Source organism: Pseudopodoces humilis, chromosome 2 (assembly GCF_049639895.1).
Source record: "Pseudopodoces humilis isolate 2021_Gansu_Grassland_sample_001 chromosome 2, ASM4963989v1, whole genome shotgun sequence".
In the NCBI taxonomy this organism is placed as follows: domain Eukaryota; kingdom Metazoa; phylum Chordata; class Aves; order Passeriformes; family Paridae; genus Pseudopodoces; species Pseudopodoces humilis.
The window spans coordinates 58,951,612-58,969,119 of NC_142201.1; the positions used below are offsets into that span (position 1 = coordinate 58,951,612).

Genomic DNA, 17,508 nt, shown 5'->3' on the forward strand with positions numbered 1-17,508 from the left:
CCCACAAAGAAAATCCCAAAGCAAACAAAACCCTCATAACTTTTCTAGACAGAGCTTTTAGAACTGAAACTGTCCACGAAACATAAGTCAAATTAGACATTAATATGGTCCTGCTTTGAGTGTTTTTAGACAGTGAAGCAATGCTGATAATGATGACCTAATTTATATAGTGTAATGACATATCTTCATAAAGATGGGAAAAACATACCAAGTCCTTTCTACTTACTTTCCAGGTTTGAGAATACCACAGAAATATTTTGAAAGAAATTACCAACTTCAAGGAGCAAGACAGCAATTGCATTACTTACTAAAATACATTAAAAGCTATCTTGCATGTTAGCAACTGACCAAGAAGCCCTCGAACTTCCACCAAAACTAGCAGTTCTACCTGGAAAGGCAGGCTTTATTAACAGCATCATAAAGGCTTTCATCTGGATGTTGTGACAGTCGACGACAAATTCGCAACAGTTGTCGAGTAGATAAAAACGAGGCCAGTGACTGTGCCTGTCAAAAAATACAGGGTAGTTTAATTATTTAATCCGTGTGAGGGATTTAGAGCAAACAAGTCAGGAGAAAAACATAATCCAAAAGGAATTATTTCAACTTTTCTCCTGATTCATAGATACTTTGTGCCTTCTACAGCAACTCGTGCACATTAACAGGCAAGCTTGTAATTCTGTATTTTTTGCAGTAAGTCACTGTCATGGAAATCATTATGCCATCAAAAGATTAGCCTTAAAATATCACTTATAAGCAACAGGAAGAAAAAAAGTACTGTGAACTGAATTCTATGTGCAATATAAATCCTAACATGAATATCAGCAATAAAAAGCAGGTTAGCTACTGTGAAAGGATCAATGTGCTAAAAACTCATTCGCTCTTCACAAACTGAACATGAGTTCCACATGTAACATTCTGGCAAAAAGGTCTGGCAGGATTCTTAGACATATAAACAAGACAACACTGGGCAGCAGTACGGAGATTGTATCACCTCTGCACACGCCTTGTGGGAGGGCCATTACTGGAACACTGTGTCCTTTGCTGTTGTCTAGATGTTAAAACAAATGTTAAAAACTGGACATGATTCAGCAAAGATTTATAGAAATTACTCAATGCTAGGGAAGGCAGACCTCAAACAAACACAGCGAAATTTAAAAAAACAAACAAACAGAACCACAAAACAAGCAACCATGTATTTAAAGATCTAAAGACTGAGAAAGAAATCATTCTATAATTATATCTACCGGATGAAGGTATCTAATACAAATAGGTTCCTTATTTTAGCAGGAAACACACAACAATGAGTGTAATCTGATAAGTCACGCCATGTTTTGCCTGGGTCAAATGAAATATTTTAATTGGATAATTCCAAAATGTTTTGTTTGGGCTTATACAAGTTTATATAAGATTTCTAACTGCACTAAAATTGTCTTAATATATGATGCTGTTTCAATTGGGAAAAAAAAAAATCTTGACATTTTAAATCCAGTGGAAAAAAGACAGAAAAGCAACATTTAATGAATTTCAGAGCCTTTCTTCCCCTTTATTAATTTTTAAGCAAAAGAAATATCTTAACACTAATTCACCAATTCTGTCCCCCTAAAAACAGTAGTTTTGACAAAAAGGCATTTAAATTTAAAAGAAAAAAAAAAGTCAGTTCTATGAAATCACACAAAACTTCTCTCAAATGACAAAGGAAAGAATAATACTTTTTGACATACCTCTGAGCAATGAACAAGAATTATTTAGATTGGGCTAACTGCAAAGATTACTACTCCTGCTTCTCTTGCTTTCACTGACAGAAGATTGTGAAGCAACATCTGAACAACCATGGTTTACAACCCAGCACTGTAAACATTGTGATGTAAATGACGTCATTTCACGTGTTACTTCAAGACCTACTCAGCCATGCCTGAAGCAAGGCCAAGAGGGAAGGGTAAATGTTCTCTCCTTACTATTCATAGAGGATAGGCCCATTGAGGAAAAGTCGTATAACAGCTGCTTATTTCCAACTGGTAGTTGGAAGTATTGTCAACAAAATTTCCTCCTCTATTACCTGATTTGTTTGGGTTTTTTATATTGAACAATTGCAAACTCAAAACTGTGTTAGTGACAATTTTTTAAATATGTATCTGAGGCATCTAATTCAACAGGATCTTGATTGTGGTCTCCAATTCTATTGTAAACCAAGCAAACAATTACAATGATGCAGACAACGCCCACAGAATGAACAGTCTACAGGTATTCTATTGTTAACAAAATCATTTTAAACAATGGTTAATATTTCAGGATAATCTCTGGCAGAGACTTATTTAATTAGACAGCTCTATAAATAGCCTAATGTACATAACGCACACATTCCATCTCTCTGCACAGGTGTGATGTTCCCAACATGTCTCATGTCACTGCTGATCTACAAGAATCCTCTCTGGAACCACACTGTGACTCAGTTCTCATTCAGTATCACATAATTAATTTAGATATTTCACAATTCTGTAGGTATCCATATATTTGGAGAAGATTTTTGTGATGCTCTATTCAGGCATGGTATCTCTCCAAGTATGTCAAAACCAATATATTTATACGTTAGATGTAAGAAGCTCTGTTGACAGTCCCAACAGTGTACCGTACCTAGAAGTCAATTTTGTACTTACTTTTTTAAGCTCAAAAGAACATAACAGTCTCTCTCAACTTCTCAAATAGTAAAACTATAAAAACTATTATTCATGTTAAAATCATGAAAACTAAAAACAACGGATTAAATTTGTGTACTATTTAAGCTGGTACTGCTGGATTCCACTAAAAATGTTTTTACATTTTACTTATATCAAAGGCATGCTGTGTTTTAGCTGCCATAGCAATAATTTCTTTTTCTTCTCACTGTGATTTAACTGTGCATTTTTGAAGAATTCTGTGGTCACTTGGTCAGCAGAACCTATTCTTCTTGACATTACTTCTTTAGTAGAATATCCTATAGCAGCAATGCAGCCAGGAGTTCTGAAGCTTTCTATTTTCTGAATCTCTGCTGCTGCCCATTGTCATTTTATAATTACTACATAGCTCCTATGGCCAAAAAGCCAAAATAACTTCAGCTATCAATTTGCCAATTACTAAAGTGAAGTAATAAAAAAATACCTGAACACACGTGATTATATCCATACATATCCAAAAGGCACCTCAGCATGTTTCACTGTGAGACACACACTTAAAATTGCTGACACATGTTTTGTTCTTGATTCTCTGGGATTAGTGCAAATTCCTAAAACTTACGGAGCTTCCAAATACATACATCATAAATCAAAGAAGTTTATAGTATGCAGCACACTAATTGCCAGCAACAGCTTTCTGGGGATGGTTTTCCAATTATGCAGCCTTTGAAATAACACTATAGCTTAGCACATTTCACCTAGCCTTTGTTAAGACAGTTGCAGCAGGAGATAGTAAATTCAAAGAGAAAAAAGAAAAAAAAAAAAAAAGACTCACGGTGGCATCATTTGTCTCCCGAAGCTTGTGTGTTACTGACAACAACTTTTCCACAGCAACACTGGGTACATTTGGAATCTGGTTGAAAGAAAAACAATATTAATCTTACTGCAAGATATTCAAGTTCCACATATGCAATAACCAGAGTTGCCAGAGTTGCTTTATGAGAAAGAGTATTTTTTTAGTACAGCAGCATTTAATATTAAAATAAGAATTATGCCATTAAAAGATAAGCAGGTATGCTGCTTTGATAAGCTTTGAAAATCAGCTCCTTTATGCTACACTGAAATAGCTATATATTTTATATGCAGCAAATAATCCTGTTCAGTAAGCAATAGCCAGTAAGTGCCTAAAGTACTGAATGTACTTACCATTTGTTTAATAACTTCAATTTCTTCACTCTTGCTTAAAGATTGAACATTATGAAAAAGAAACAGTGTCAAAAACTCTGGACCCAGCCATTGTTGGGTACTACTTCCAATGACCGGAGGTTCTGCTAAGACCACTATTCTGAAAGAAGGATGGATAGGAAAGATAGACCTGCAAAAAAAGAGTTTAAAAATGCATTACCTGGCTAAGGAATGAATATCAGATTTAATATTTACAACTGATGAAAAAAAAGATAAATTACTGTACTGAAACACATCATAGTATATTCAGATGGTTTGCAATGCAACTTTATTTTTTAAAAAAATATGCAGGCTGCATAAAGTAACTTGACTTTTTAAACTTACATATTTTTTTATGCTCAGAAGTGTACCCAAGTCTCTTCATCTGCAACAGGACCTGTATGCCTCAAGATGGACAAATATCTGAAATGGGCACATCTCACTCATTTCATGGACTTTTACAAATGTTTTACCTATAACAGGGTATCTCACAGTCAACTCAGGGACAAAAGAAGACCTACCAGAGCTGCAGTAATGAGTAACTTCTTTTACTGAATTAGACTGACAGAAAGGATGACACTGTAGAGATTTGCCTACATACTGTGAAGAGCTGAATTTAGTAACAGTTTAGGAACATGCCCTTACAGATGCTCTTTGTGGTCCTTGGATTAATATGTCTAACTTCATAACACTCCTGAAAGCTATGCTTCAAAAACCAAACCAATCACTTCATTCCTGGCTTGTTTTAGTCAGCATGAGGAGACAGGTCTCTCCAGTGGAAGATTAAGATTTACAAGAACTTCAGAATTGCCATCCTGGCTCCTTAAATCAACCAAGAACAAAAGTCTAGCTACAACCAGTAGTCTGTCCCTCTCATATTCTTCCAGTTCCCCTCAACCATAACTTCAAAGACATTATAGGATAGATCTTGCTTTAATTTCTCTTTGCCCGAAAAATTTTTCTAATACCATTCTGAACTTTGCTTCTTCATCCTATTTGCCCCCACAGCTTCCTGTGAAAAAACATGTGCTGTTCCCAGCTGTAAAAGGTACTTCTATCATTATTGGTTTTTAAATCTTTATGGGACTGACTTCCTAGCCTAAGTCAGTGTTTCCCAGTTCTCACTTGAGGATTTGGTAACTAACAATCTTGACTCCACTGAAGATAATGGGAACTTGCAACACAAACTTAAATATACAACTTTTAGATGTGTATGTTAGGGCACTGAAAAACTGCTGCCTTGGATTTTGATATCTTTGTCTTCTCTACATCTTTTGTATCCCTTATGTCGGTAATATTTTCAGGTCCTTTGACTGGGAACTCATTGGTACTCATTAATCACCACACCTGCAAGATCACAGCATCAGAGATCAGTGAATAGTCTGATCTGAAAGCAACCCAGAAGGATCATCAAGTCCAACTCTTAAGTGAATGACCCACACAGAGATCAGACCTGTTATTAGCACCATGTTTTGACCAACTGAGATGATCTCCAGAAGCAGCAGAAACAATAGAGTAACACATCATATACAAAAGCCAATCAAATTTTGTTCAAGAAGGGCCTGTTTTCATCAACTGATTTTACAGTACTCTTATTAAAATAGAGGATGTTCATTTGGAAAAAGCAAGTGAAATTTGATTAGGCAGTTTCTATTGCTGTTACCATGTCATTTTCCATACAAATTACTGAAGACATAAATTGACAAACCTACTGCAATGTTGGCTCATCTGTACATCACCTCTGATACAACAGGACAATTACAGCAGTCTCTTGTATCAAAGCAAACAAAGGTGGTGGTATGAATTACTCTCAGCTGAAAGTCATAAGCCTAGAAGCTACTCCCTAACTGATAAAAACAGAACTAGACGTCTGAAAACATCACATGAAAGAGGAACCAATGGGAATGTCATTGTCACTAAGCATAAAAGAAGGTCAGGGAACAGTTGGGAATTAGCCAACTTTATTATAGAAGAAAACATTTCCTAGATAGAATAAATACATATACTTTCAGACTTCCCTAACATTACTAAGTAAAAAAGCAACCCTCATCCAGACATTCATCAAATACTGGCCCTTCTGCAATACCATAAGAGAACACAAGAAAGAGTCAACTTTTCAGGTGAAGGAATCTTATTTCTTTTGTATCATTTCCTGGTAAAGGAATCACATTTATTTTGTATCAGTCAACAATCAGTGACTCCTAGTCACTGCCCTCAACGGGCTTGGTGGGGACAGCCAGGGAGGGCATGGAAAGAAGTGGGAGGAGAGGAGATGCAAAGTCAGGGCAAGCTAACTTGGTGATACCAGTTCAATTCACTGATGTGCTCTCTAGACTTGGACATCACTGCTGCAGGTTTCCAGGCTGTAAACATAAATAAACCTATTTGGCTATTTCAAAAGCCTATTGTTTGAAGTGATGTTTGCAATGCTGAAAATGTCAGGCTAAGTGTACTATTAAACAAATACCATAAATGACTCAGTTCTGCAGTGCTCTGTAAGTTCCCATCTTCCATCAGCACAACTGAAGAGCTTCAAAGTTGTTCCATCACATTACAGATCAAGACTCAAAAAGAATACAATAAGGAGAGCTCCTACATGGAGCTGTACTTCATAGAAAAGAGATCTTTGATATGACAAGAAATCTCGTGGGTTTTACAGATGAAGACAAAGTAAAGTGTATCTTGTTAAAAACTTGGTATCTTTTAAATTAATGAGCCTCAAACACAGGGAGAAAATTCGATGTTAACTGATTAATGCATAGAGTGTCTATCCTTCTCTCTAGTAAACATTTACTGACAATACAGGCAGCAAAGCACTCTCCTAATAAAATGAGTGTCCTTCTTTTGACATCACTGTTTAATTTCAGCCAAGGATTACCACCATTGCTCTTACAAAAAAAGTCATACACATTGATGAGGGTGATTGTAAGGAAAGATTTTCTTGCTATTGACCATGATTCCGAGCAACTGAAGCTTCTCATTAAAAAAATAGAATAAAATAAAATAAAATAAAATGCAGAACAGCATTTCTAATGCCACTTTTTGTAAGATCAAACTATTTTTGGTTATCTCTTCCTGTAATATGGTTTAATAAATCTCATTTTCTATCAATTTTTTTTAAGTTGGGAGTTATTGTAACACTAGGACCAAAATGACCTATTGTTATTTTCATGCTGTTTCTTTTAAATTCCACCACAGTCTAGCATTAACAGATGACTTTATCTTAAAATTCACTAAACTGGAAAAAAGCCAAACCCCTAAACAACAAATGAAGTAAAAGCTAAAAAATGTAAGCAGTTAAAAATTGTACTGCTGGTTGAATTCACACCCTGCCACAGTTCATATTTGTCTTATATACTGTGCATTCCCTTCCAACCTAACCACACGGAAAAGAATCCACTGTCTACAATGCTTTAGAACCACCCATGCATTATGAGAGACTTCTTTTAGTTTCTGAACTATCCTACTATGCACCTACTCCTAGATTTTCCTGTAATAGCTGCCTTTCTGCTCCCCACATCAAGAACTTAGCATTAGTGTGTGTTGAGGAAGTATACCCACACAAATAAGTTAAATACTGCATCCTGAGACAAACAAAAACTCCACTGCTTGATTGGTAAAGACTGTGTGCTACTTTTACAGTATCTGTCTCTAGGAATTAATGGATAATTACAGAAGAAATTCTATGCAGAAATCTCAGATATGCACACTACTTGGACACACTTTCTCTTACTCTCTGAACTTGTTCAGGGAAATGAATCATGCAATCATTAAATGAGTAAGGTATCAGCAGCTATAATTTCCTTCTATGTAAAATATCTCTAAGGACCATCTGTCACTTTCTCAAGGGCAGGTTTTTTTCTTCTCCTTAAACTCAGAAACATTAATTCTTAGTTTCCTCAGAGGTGCAAATGTGTTCTATGACCATTTGCTAACTTAACTTTATAGCCAAACTGGCATAATAAAAAATATAGGAAAAAAGACTCTGTGGCCATCACTAGTTACTTTGTAGCTTAGAGACTTTCAGCAGGCCAAGGAGAATCCCAAAATGTCCCAAGAGCAATGCAGTGCTTGCATTTGTCACTCCTGAGAGAGCTATTGTACCCACCAGCCTGAAGCCCTTCTTAGAAAAATGCAAATTTTTCTATAAGTATGGATATGCAATGAAATAATAATGAACATATTATTCAATAACAATAATTAACCTAATTTAAAATCAGAATATATTTTATTAGCTCTTACAAAAGTAATAAAACTTTGAAATGTTGTCAAAAATATAACTTATGAATAATAGTGCTCTAATCTGCAAAAACTGAAAACAAACTGAAAACCAAACCGTACTTTCCTCTCTGTCCAGCAGCTCTAATAACACCATCATGGTTTAAGCACATTCACATTCTCTGCTGCAATACTGTTTGTACTTGTACACAGAGGCATGTGATTTCTCTAGATCACAGTATGATCTGAAATACCATCCCTTAAGTAAAAAAACCCAAGCAAGCCTCTTGATCCTCTTCTTCTTTCTCTTCTACTACACGTATGTGTATTCTGACTATTGAAGCACTAATGATTAAAGGCATGAAAACTGCAGAAACATATTAATATTCCCCTACTAGAAAATTAGGTACAAAACGTGTCACTCCAACATTGCAAATTCAGTCCCAACAAAACTGAGAATGACATCATATATTCCACAGGCCTGGCAAAAAGCAGTTGCACTGAAATTACTTGAGTCAAATCCAGAAAATCTGGATAAGTAAAGCTGCCTTTTATTTTCAGAAATCTAGCTAAGATCACTAGTCACAGTCACTGGCATGCAGGAAGAGAGATGTCTCTCATCAATATGGACAGCATCTCCCAGCTGCAATTTAGGTAAGAATTTACCCAACCAATCTACTGATAAATTCATATTACAACATACTCTATGTAGCTTCTCCAAAGACAATATAATGCAGGCAAAGATTGTGATTAAAATCTGTGATTAAATCAGCTGTCAGTACCTCAGATATGATTTGATGGATTAATTCTGCTGGATTCTGCAACACTGGAAGGTACTGAAGTTTGCAGTGACTGGTAACTACTGCTGAAAAGGATGAGTAGCAAGTACGAATACAGTCCTGGAATCAACTAGCAATTACTGACATTGCATCCTGAAGTCAGTTAAAAGGCAGTGATGTTTGCAGAATATGGAAGGCACCAAAACCAGGATGAGGTCCTGGAACACCATCAGTTCCTCAAGGGCTGATGAGAACAGTACCCTCTCTATAGAGGAGTCATCCGTGATGCCTAAGTGGCCCAAAGCCAAAACCAAAGAAGTTAAATGTTTGCTTCACTTTAACCTAGCTTTTTTAAATAAGTCATTACAGAAAAAAAGGGCAGATTGAACACTTCACCTAGGAAGTGAGGATTCTCAGCAAAATGGACTTCAAATAATTCAGGAGCAAGAATTTTCATCTGCATCCAAGATGGTGATAAATGGTCACACTGAGCTTCCAGGTATAAGAATGCCTACACAGTGGGGTATCTGTTTGTTTCTAAGACCAAGTACTAATCTGAAATACATTCTTGTCTAGTACAACAGACACCCTTTGCTTATGGATTAGAGAGTGAAAGTTCACTGTCAGTCAAACAGAAAATTAAGAGCTTAGCAAATCAGAAACATTATATTACAAATTATTCAGGTGGCTAGATAAAAGCAGCACATCAAGATCTAAAGGAAAGAGTGACAGTCTTTCAAGGAAAACAAAAAAAAAGCCAACTTTTGGAGCCTCCAAAGTAGCCAAAAGCAATGCACAATTACCACTGAATAGATGAACCAAAAGGTTACTCAAAGACGCTGAAAAGGAAAGTAGATACAGAGGCAACACAAAAGAGAAGGGTCTGCAGAACAATCATTAAAGAAGACAGCTTGGACAGTGCTTATGGGTCTAACGGATAATGAAGATTAAAGGGAGCCCACTGCCAAAACACCCATTGTTAGAACAAAAAAGGACATGCAGGATCCAGATATAAATCTCTATTCTTGTGAGATTTGATCCACTAGGAGTGGCAGCTCTGAAGATGAATGTGTGATGAACTGTCCAGGTTTTTAGAGTATATTTTCAATGAACTAAAGGGTACTAGGCAAAATAGTACAGCCACTGCAATTCTGTCTGAAAGCACCTTGGACAAGACCATGAACACAGAGCAAAGAGGAGACTGGCACAACAGATATATTTCGTAGTACAAAGTTGGATGCAAAGTTGGGATACCATCCCAGATGGGCCCTTGGAGCTTTTTTCTGCTCTTTTCTAAGTCTGTGCTTAAAATCTTGATAAACAGAACACTTCCCTAATGTATAGTTTTTCACTCAAATAAAACAAATGCAGAAAATGACCATCTAGCTAGGTGTATGGCCTCTGAAGACTGGATAGAATTGCAAGCAGGCTTAGAATAAAGTTTAAGTATTTTGTTGGTTTTGTAGGGCAGTTCTTGCCTTTTTTTTTAAAACTCACTGTATTTTGATTGAAAAGGGAACCAGAAATATGGAAACATCTAGTAAGTAAAAGAAAAGCAGCTTTTCTAAAGGGTGGACTGTGGAAGTCAAAGAAAAAATCAGATTCAGCAAGATAAATGAGAGAAAATATGTGGCACATCATGAATGCCCACCTGCTATAAACCCATCAGGCCTCTTCAAAGTTTAGACACACACACACACCCTGCACATAAATATGAGCATGGACATCAGACATAAAATTTCAACTACCTTTTCAGTGGTTAGATCCATTTCAGAATCACAATATGTTTAGCTCCTTATATATTACTGAGTATTAGATAACATTTGTTCTGACATACAACCACCAATATCCCTCCCTTTAACTAAAATCGGTCAGCAGTGTTTGATCATGTATCAGGTATGGCCCCAGACAACTAGAAAACATTTCTAGCTGTGGAATGTATCTAGCAGACAAGTGGAAGTAAAGGAACAAAGAGAATAAGCATAATGGGTCCCAACCCATCCTTAGGATTTCCTGCCCCATATTAGTTGTAAATTAAATACCAGCTTTCTAGCTCATGAGGCAAAAGAAAATAACAAATAGTATTTAACTTGAATTTAGCTTTCGTTTCCAAGACTTTTAATAAAATGCTCCAAAAATAAGTACTATATAATTTTATATCTATTTTTGTACCTACTTAGAATTTCTCTTTAATTTTTAACTCCTTCTCTTAAAGGATATTGCATGTTTTCCTTTTAGTTCAAGCACTCTAAACAGGATATGATTTTTGCCATACCACATAAAGAAATCGAGCTCAGGAGGAACCTGATGTTTGAAAGATGTTTCTCTTAACAATTAGAAGGAATCAGTTAAATAGAAAAGCATTTTGCAGTTTTTTTATTAGGAAAAAAAATTGTAAAATTGAAATGTTGTTTGCATTCTATAGTCTTAGATGATACTTTACCTTTCCTGTAGTTTCTCATCAGAGAGCTGCAATTCTTCTTTTAAGTTTTGGTATCTATCTTCCCTTAACAATCTGGTGCCATCATAGAGAGTCAGTTCTCTGTCATGTATTAATCTGAAAATAAAGAATAAGCTCTATCTTGCCTTTGATTAATTTTTGTAATACATATAACAACTAAGGGTGCTTTTAGAAGCAAACTCAGTTAATGTATGCCTCAGTAAAAACAAAAAATGCTACCAACTCAAGATGCATCCAGGCATGGAGGTAAAATAACATACATAAGTTTTAGCACGTAGTCAGTCAACTTAAGTTTAAATGCATATGGTAAGAACATGAAAAACAAAATAATCTGTCTTACCAGTGGAGTGTGCATAAATAGTATGAAACTGTTTTTTTGTTATGCTTGTACCAAGTAATATACTTTTATTTCTTGAAATGCTATCTTTCAGCTGGCTTTAATGATTAACATACATACAGACCCAGCTTTTATTTTGTGATATGCCAAGTTGATTAGCTATAATGTATGCAAATGTGAGAACTAAAAATCAGAAAGGAACACTAAAGAGATGGAAAGGCAAAAAAACAGGCAAGTATAAATCTCTGTTCTGTCCCTCTGCAGATATATATAATAAAAGAAGAAAATTATTTTGCTACAGCCTGCTTTTAAAGCTCACGATGTCCTCTGATTTGCAAAAGGCAGTATATGATGCATACTTATGAAATGGCATAAGTATTTGACCTGACAGTATAAATAATTATTAACATATTATTACCTATTACTGCTTTGCAAAGTTTAATTTATTTTTTATTGAATTATGAAATAATGTTTAGAAAGAGAGCTTTGCAATCAATATGAAGTATGTTGTGTGTAACATATTTTATACTATAACATGCTTGTTTAGAAGCAGAATGCACTCAAAGTGTTTCAAATGTTTTCTGACATCTTGTGTTTTAAAACTGTTGCACAAATACTACTAATTTCTAGATTTCATAATCATAGAATAAAATCTAGCTCATTCCAAAATTCAGACTGACACTCTTCATTTACAACAGACTGAAATTTCCTGTATTATTTTAGGCTTACAAAAAATTAAATAATTTATTCTGCTCCTAAGTAAAAAACATGAGCATTATATATTCTATGAAACTTCAATGCTCAGCTTGATCTTTACGGTATCCATGAAGTTCCAAAGCCATATTTACCAGCAGAAACTTAAGGTCTCAGTATGCATGCACTCAATACACACATCACATACACTCAACTTATCCAAGCTCACATCCTGACCTTTGGAGCACAGCTAGAGTGCCCGGGTTAATTCGATGAATGCCATCAAGAAGAACAAGCTTTCCTTCCAGAGCTGCAGTGACAAGCGGCGATGGTCTCCAAGCAGTGTCTCCATTCGGGAGAGTGTACCTTTGCTGTAGCAAATCTCTAGCTGTCATATCCTGGAAGAATCAGTCCATCAGAATATATTTAAGATCTGTTCTCTTAATTTCTGAGTACATTTCTCATTAAAAAAAATACATTCTGCTCTTCCCAAGAATATAGGCAGATTAGCAGGAAATCTTCAATTACTTTTCCGAAGAGTATTAGAAATACACACACAAATCTACTCACAAAATGTTAAATAGTCTTTGGAAGTTCTAGGCTTGCCAATATCACCTCTTCAAAACAAGAGCTAAAGCTTTTCTCTCCCCTGCCCCTTCAACACAACACAAGTATATGGCAACTTGTACACAGCCCTGTGTACAGAAGGGGGCAGCAATTTACACCTGGAGCAAAAAGAGTAATTTATTTCATATGGAAGCCACCCGAAAAAGCAAAGATTTTATCATTAATTTTGAACACAAACCAGCATGACATTCCACCTCTCAGCAGGAAAATGCAGTGTAAGCATCAGAGAATAATGAACGGGGTAAGAAAGAAGCCCGTAACAAATTTAATCAAAAGTACATAGCCTATTACAAAATAATGCTCAAGGAATAAAACCAAAGACAAAATATAGCATATCCTTCAGCACACATATTTTAGATGTTCCATTACAACAGGTAAGCAATAGAGAAATAAAGATATAATGGTAATTTTGTGACCTGGAAGGCTAAATTCCTTCCTCAGGCTGTGCTGTGAACACAACCCGAAATCAGATAAAAACATATTTTCTACTGTAATTGTAGCTTTTGCATATGTCTTTTTCACAACTATAAACCTTTTGAACTTCAAAAAATAAAAATAGAATAGATTACGTCATATGGCCTGAATCATTTCCTTTTTCTATATTTCCTTAAAAGCCCTAAAATAACAGGACAAAGCCTGGTTCCTTCAGTGTTTCCACATTTATCTAATTTAAAGTCTCACATTCAAATCTACAAAACCATACTGTATTTTTATTTTTGAATTTCTATTGTTTTACTGCTGTGTTCACTCTTTTCTATTTTATTAATGTATGAGACATGAAACATTTTTATAGAAGAGAAAGAAAAATGTGGGTTTAGGACTTAAGAACTGTGCACTCAGCAGCAAGTAAATGCTGTAATGAATATTTAATTAACACACCTTTGGATAATTCATCTCTAGAGAAATGAAACAACATACAGTAGGAATTGAATGGGAGCCTGGTATGCTATACAGCATGTCCCTCTCTAATTCCAACAAGGAGAACCATGCATTAATTTCCTGCAGATAAACTCAGAAGAGTATGTTGTGCAAAATATTTTCTGAAATATAACATGAATATAAAACATTGTTATTTAAATGGTTGAATGAGATCAAATTAAGGGATGATTAAAAAGGAATACCATTGCTAACACCTGCACAGTTTATGTAATGAACTTATTTTATGGCTAAGTGCCTGCCCAGTGATTTATTGTTTTTATTTATTTACTGTAAACCAATTTTTAATAAACTTTATTCAAATCACTTAATATAGGATATTAAATTAATCTTATAATACTCTAACATTAAAATGGGCTCCCTTTGGAGGGGAGCTAACTGAAATATAAGAATTAATTACTCCTCTTATTTTGGACAAAGCAATGGTAACAATATATTGCCTTGTTAAACAAAAAGCTTATTTTAATTTGTAACAGTCAATATAACTTATCTGTTTTACATTTCATTGTTTATTTTCTAGAGCAGTTTGAATACAGGGGAAAAAAAAAAGGTACCAAGTAGGATAACTTCTGCTGCACTCCCTGTAGCAGCTATACCAACGGAAGTCTCCAACCTAGCCATTTTTCATGGTTTGAAGTACTAATCATGTTCTTGGCAATTATGAGGTGAAGAATCCATGTTTTCCTGCTTTTCATGCCAATTTGGACTCATCATTTGTTAGTATTTTTCAAATAAAAAACTGGAAGGATCTGGTAAAGAAAAATTATGAGGTCAGGCAAAAAAAAAAAAAAAGTCCTAGAAACAAAAACATCACAGTACACAAACACTAGTGATGTTCTTACAAAAGTGTTTTTGCTAGGGAAGAAAAGGAGCAAGTGGCTGGAAAACTGTTATAACATCACTTCAACTGTTCCTTTTTTCCCTTCTTTTTTCCCTTCCTGGGGGAAGAAAATATTTTATTTTAAGCAACTTGGATTAAAACTTCCCTAGCTACATTCCACAAATCACTAGCTGGCTACTGCTTCTCATTTGCTGTTGCTTAACTGCTTTAAGAGACAACTTAAAAACAAACTTTCCTAATCACGACGGGTTTCCTTTCTCAGCAATTTACCTACATGGAACTGCATATAATGAGAAATCCATATAATGATGTCAGATATCACAGATGAGACAGGAATTGCTCTCTCAGCGAACTGTTAGTATAAGAGATGATCTATGTTCCAAAAGGTTTGCTTTAGGTAAATTTGATTCTCATTTCACAACATAAAAGCTTTTAGAGTCATTTTTCCTGTGAAATCAATATAGGGAGATACACCTTTTCATACTATTCAAGTCCTTAAATCAACTTCAGTTGCAAAGAACAATGAAGCAAATATTCAAAGTAAAGACTATATATATATACACACATATATAAAAAAAAAGTCCAAGCATTAGTTTCTTCAGTCAGCCTGAGGAGAAATGGTGCTATTGCTTCAGACCAAAGGTAAATGTCCCTCTATTCATTTTTCTGCCTGCAAAAATTATCAGAAAGTACATAAGAACCACAGACCAAAGAAAAGTCTCCTTAATTTCAGAAATGGATTCAGGACAGTATGATGTCTCTCTGAAAAAAACAACCAGAAGACACTTTTTTGAATGAAAGTAGAAAAAAATGCTTAATTTACAGCACTATCAAGCTTTTCATAATCTTCACAGCTGAATTAGTGTATGAATTTAACATTTATTCCATCCTTAAATTATCCTATTACTTTGCTATGCAAAGCCCCTGATAGGTATATATTTTAAGAAAAACAAAAGCATTCTGAAATTCTCTTTATAGCTCAGCAACATTCAATACTATTTTTATACACTGCTTTTTGTTAGAACTTTTGAGTTTATGTAACACATTGTACATTGGGAAACATTTATATATATAGATACATATGTGGATCTTACCTAGGCTTGGCTACACAGGAATTTACAGTGAACAAGCAGCTACCCATCATTTATTTGATTTGTTGACACTGTTTTGATATCACCAAAAGCCTTTCTATAAAACCCCTTTGCCCTCTGAGCCTGATCAAACCCTGGTGAAACCAAAGGAAAGGTTCACTTCAGTGGGAAATACTTCAAATCCTTTCCTAGATTTTACTTTTTTTTAATAGGAGCTATAGATCCCTTTCAAAGAAAGATGTTTACTAAATAAATAGTTCCATTGTCAGCTCTGCTCATGTGACTCCAAAAATGAAGCTGACTGCTCATATTCGTTAAAGCCATACTAATTAAAAGTAGGAAGTTGAGAAACAGTGGCCATGTTTTCAAGCAAACAATTATTTAATTTTGCTGGTGAATACCAAATATTGCATTGTGTGCAACAACACAAGGATTAAGGCATGCTTGCCCTTAAGCAGGTTTGTCAAGTTGCAGAAGTTATTTTTCTGGGATGATTTAAAACTATGTTTACAGTGACGAGTACAGAGAGAAGTATGCAGAATAGCTGGACACACAGCTCTGACTCAGAAATCATTCACCTGTTTTAATAGGCCACTACACAAAAGACAGTAGGCAGTGTTGGGAATCCAGGTATATTACTATGAGCATGACATAACACTGATGAGGATATGTAGCCCTGGAACCTAAGTCTCCTCACACCTGGCCACATTAAAATATTAAGAAAAGGGCAGAACACATCTGCCTGACTCCAGTTATGCACACAAAGTCTTCACCCTTATCAGCTGAAGCCACACAGGAGGGGAAGGAAAAGCAGCGGAATCCTGTCTGGGGAGGGTCTCAACAGTGCAGGAAAACATAAAATGGACTGTCTTTTTTCATCATCATCACCATCATCATCAGTATTTCTCTTTTCTATTTTCCTCTCACTTTTTCAACCCATCAACCTCACCACCCATCTGTCAGTGTTTCTTCCCAAATGCCAGTACACTTTCAAATCAGATGCCACTCCCATGTCTTCCTTTGGAGGTCCCCATGCTGGCTGGGAAAAAATTAAAGCAGAAAAGGGATCGAAGAAAGAGACCAGTATGCTGCATTAAATGTGATGCTAATGTTTTCCTGCAGGATTGCCAATCACTCAGAACTGTAAATCCTTTTATATTTGGTGTATGTTGACTCATAAGGTCATAGGAGACCCTTGACTATGGATTTTATTTCAGCACTTTCATTTCTCATGGGTATGGAGAAAACCTTACACATATTATCTCTGTGTGAAGAGCTAGAAAATCAATTATTTCTACTTGTAAATCTTGGAATTTTTCAGATTATGCCATGAGGTTAGAGTGTACTACAACCTAAGACAGACAATTCTTTCCAAACAAGTACTGAGTGACTACTGGCTTTGACATCACTCTTAAGCTTGACAGAGCTTGGGACTTGCAAAAACACTCAACATCTTTAATGCTGTGAGAAAGTCTCTGTTTGAGATCATATTTAAAGCATGATCATCAGTAGATAGTTTCCTCACCTGATATAGCATGATAGGCTCTATGCTGTATCCCAATATATCAGCAAACTCCTTCGCAATAACTGTTTTGCCACAGCCCTAAAAAGTTAAAAAATATGAATTAGATTGCATTCTAAAGATCATGGGGA

General features: G+C 35.4%; 1 protein-coding gene across 1 annotated transcript in view; it reads right to left on the reverse strand.

The window, feature by feature from the left end:
• VWA8 (von Willebrand factor A domain containing 8) overlaps positions 1-17,508 on the reverse strand; it is a 179,516-nt gene that overhangs the window by 113,199 nt on the left and 48,809 nt on the right. Inside the window, exons 12-17 of the mRNA XM_014250977.2 lie at positions 17,381-17,458; positions 12,598-12,758; positions 11,313-11,426; positions 3,855-4,023; positions 3,484-3,561; positions 389-504 (exon numbers count right to left, since the gene is read on the reverse strand). Coding sequence (XP_014106452.2) covers positions 389-504; positions 3,484-3,561; positions 3,855-4,023; positions 11,313-11,426; positions 12,598-12,758; positions 17,381-17,458 — 716 coding nt within the window. The remainder of the gene's footprint in view (positions 1-388; positions 505-3,483; positions 3,562-3,854; positions 4,024-11,312; positions 11,427-12,597; positions 12,759-17,380; positions 17,459-17,508) is intronic.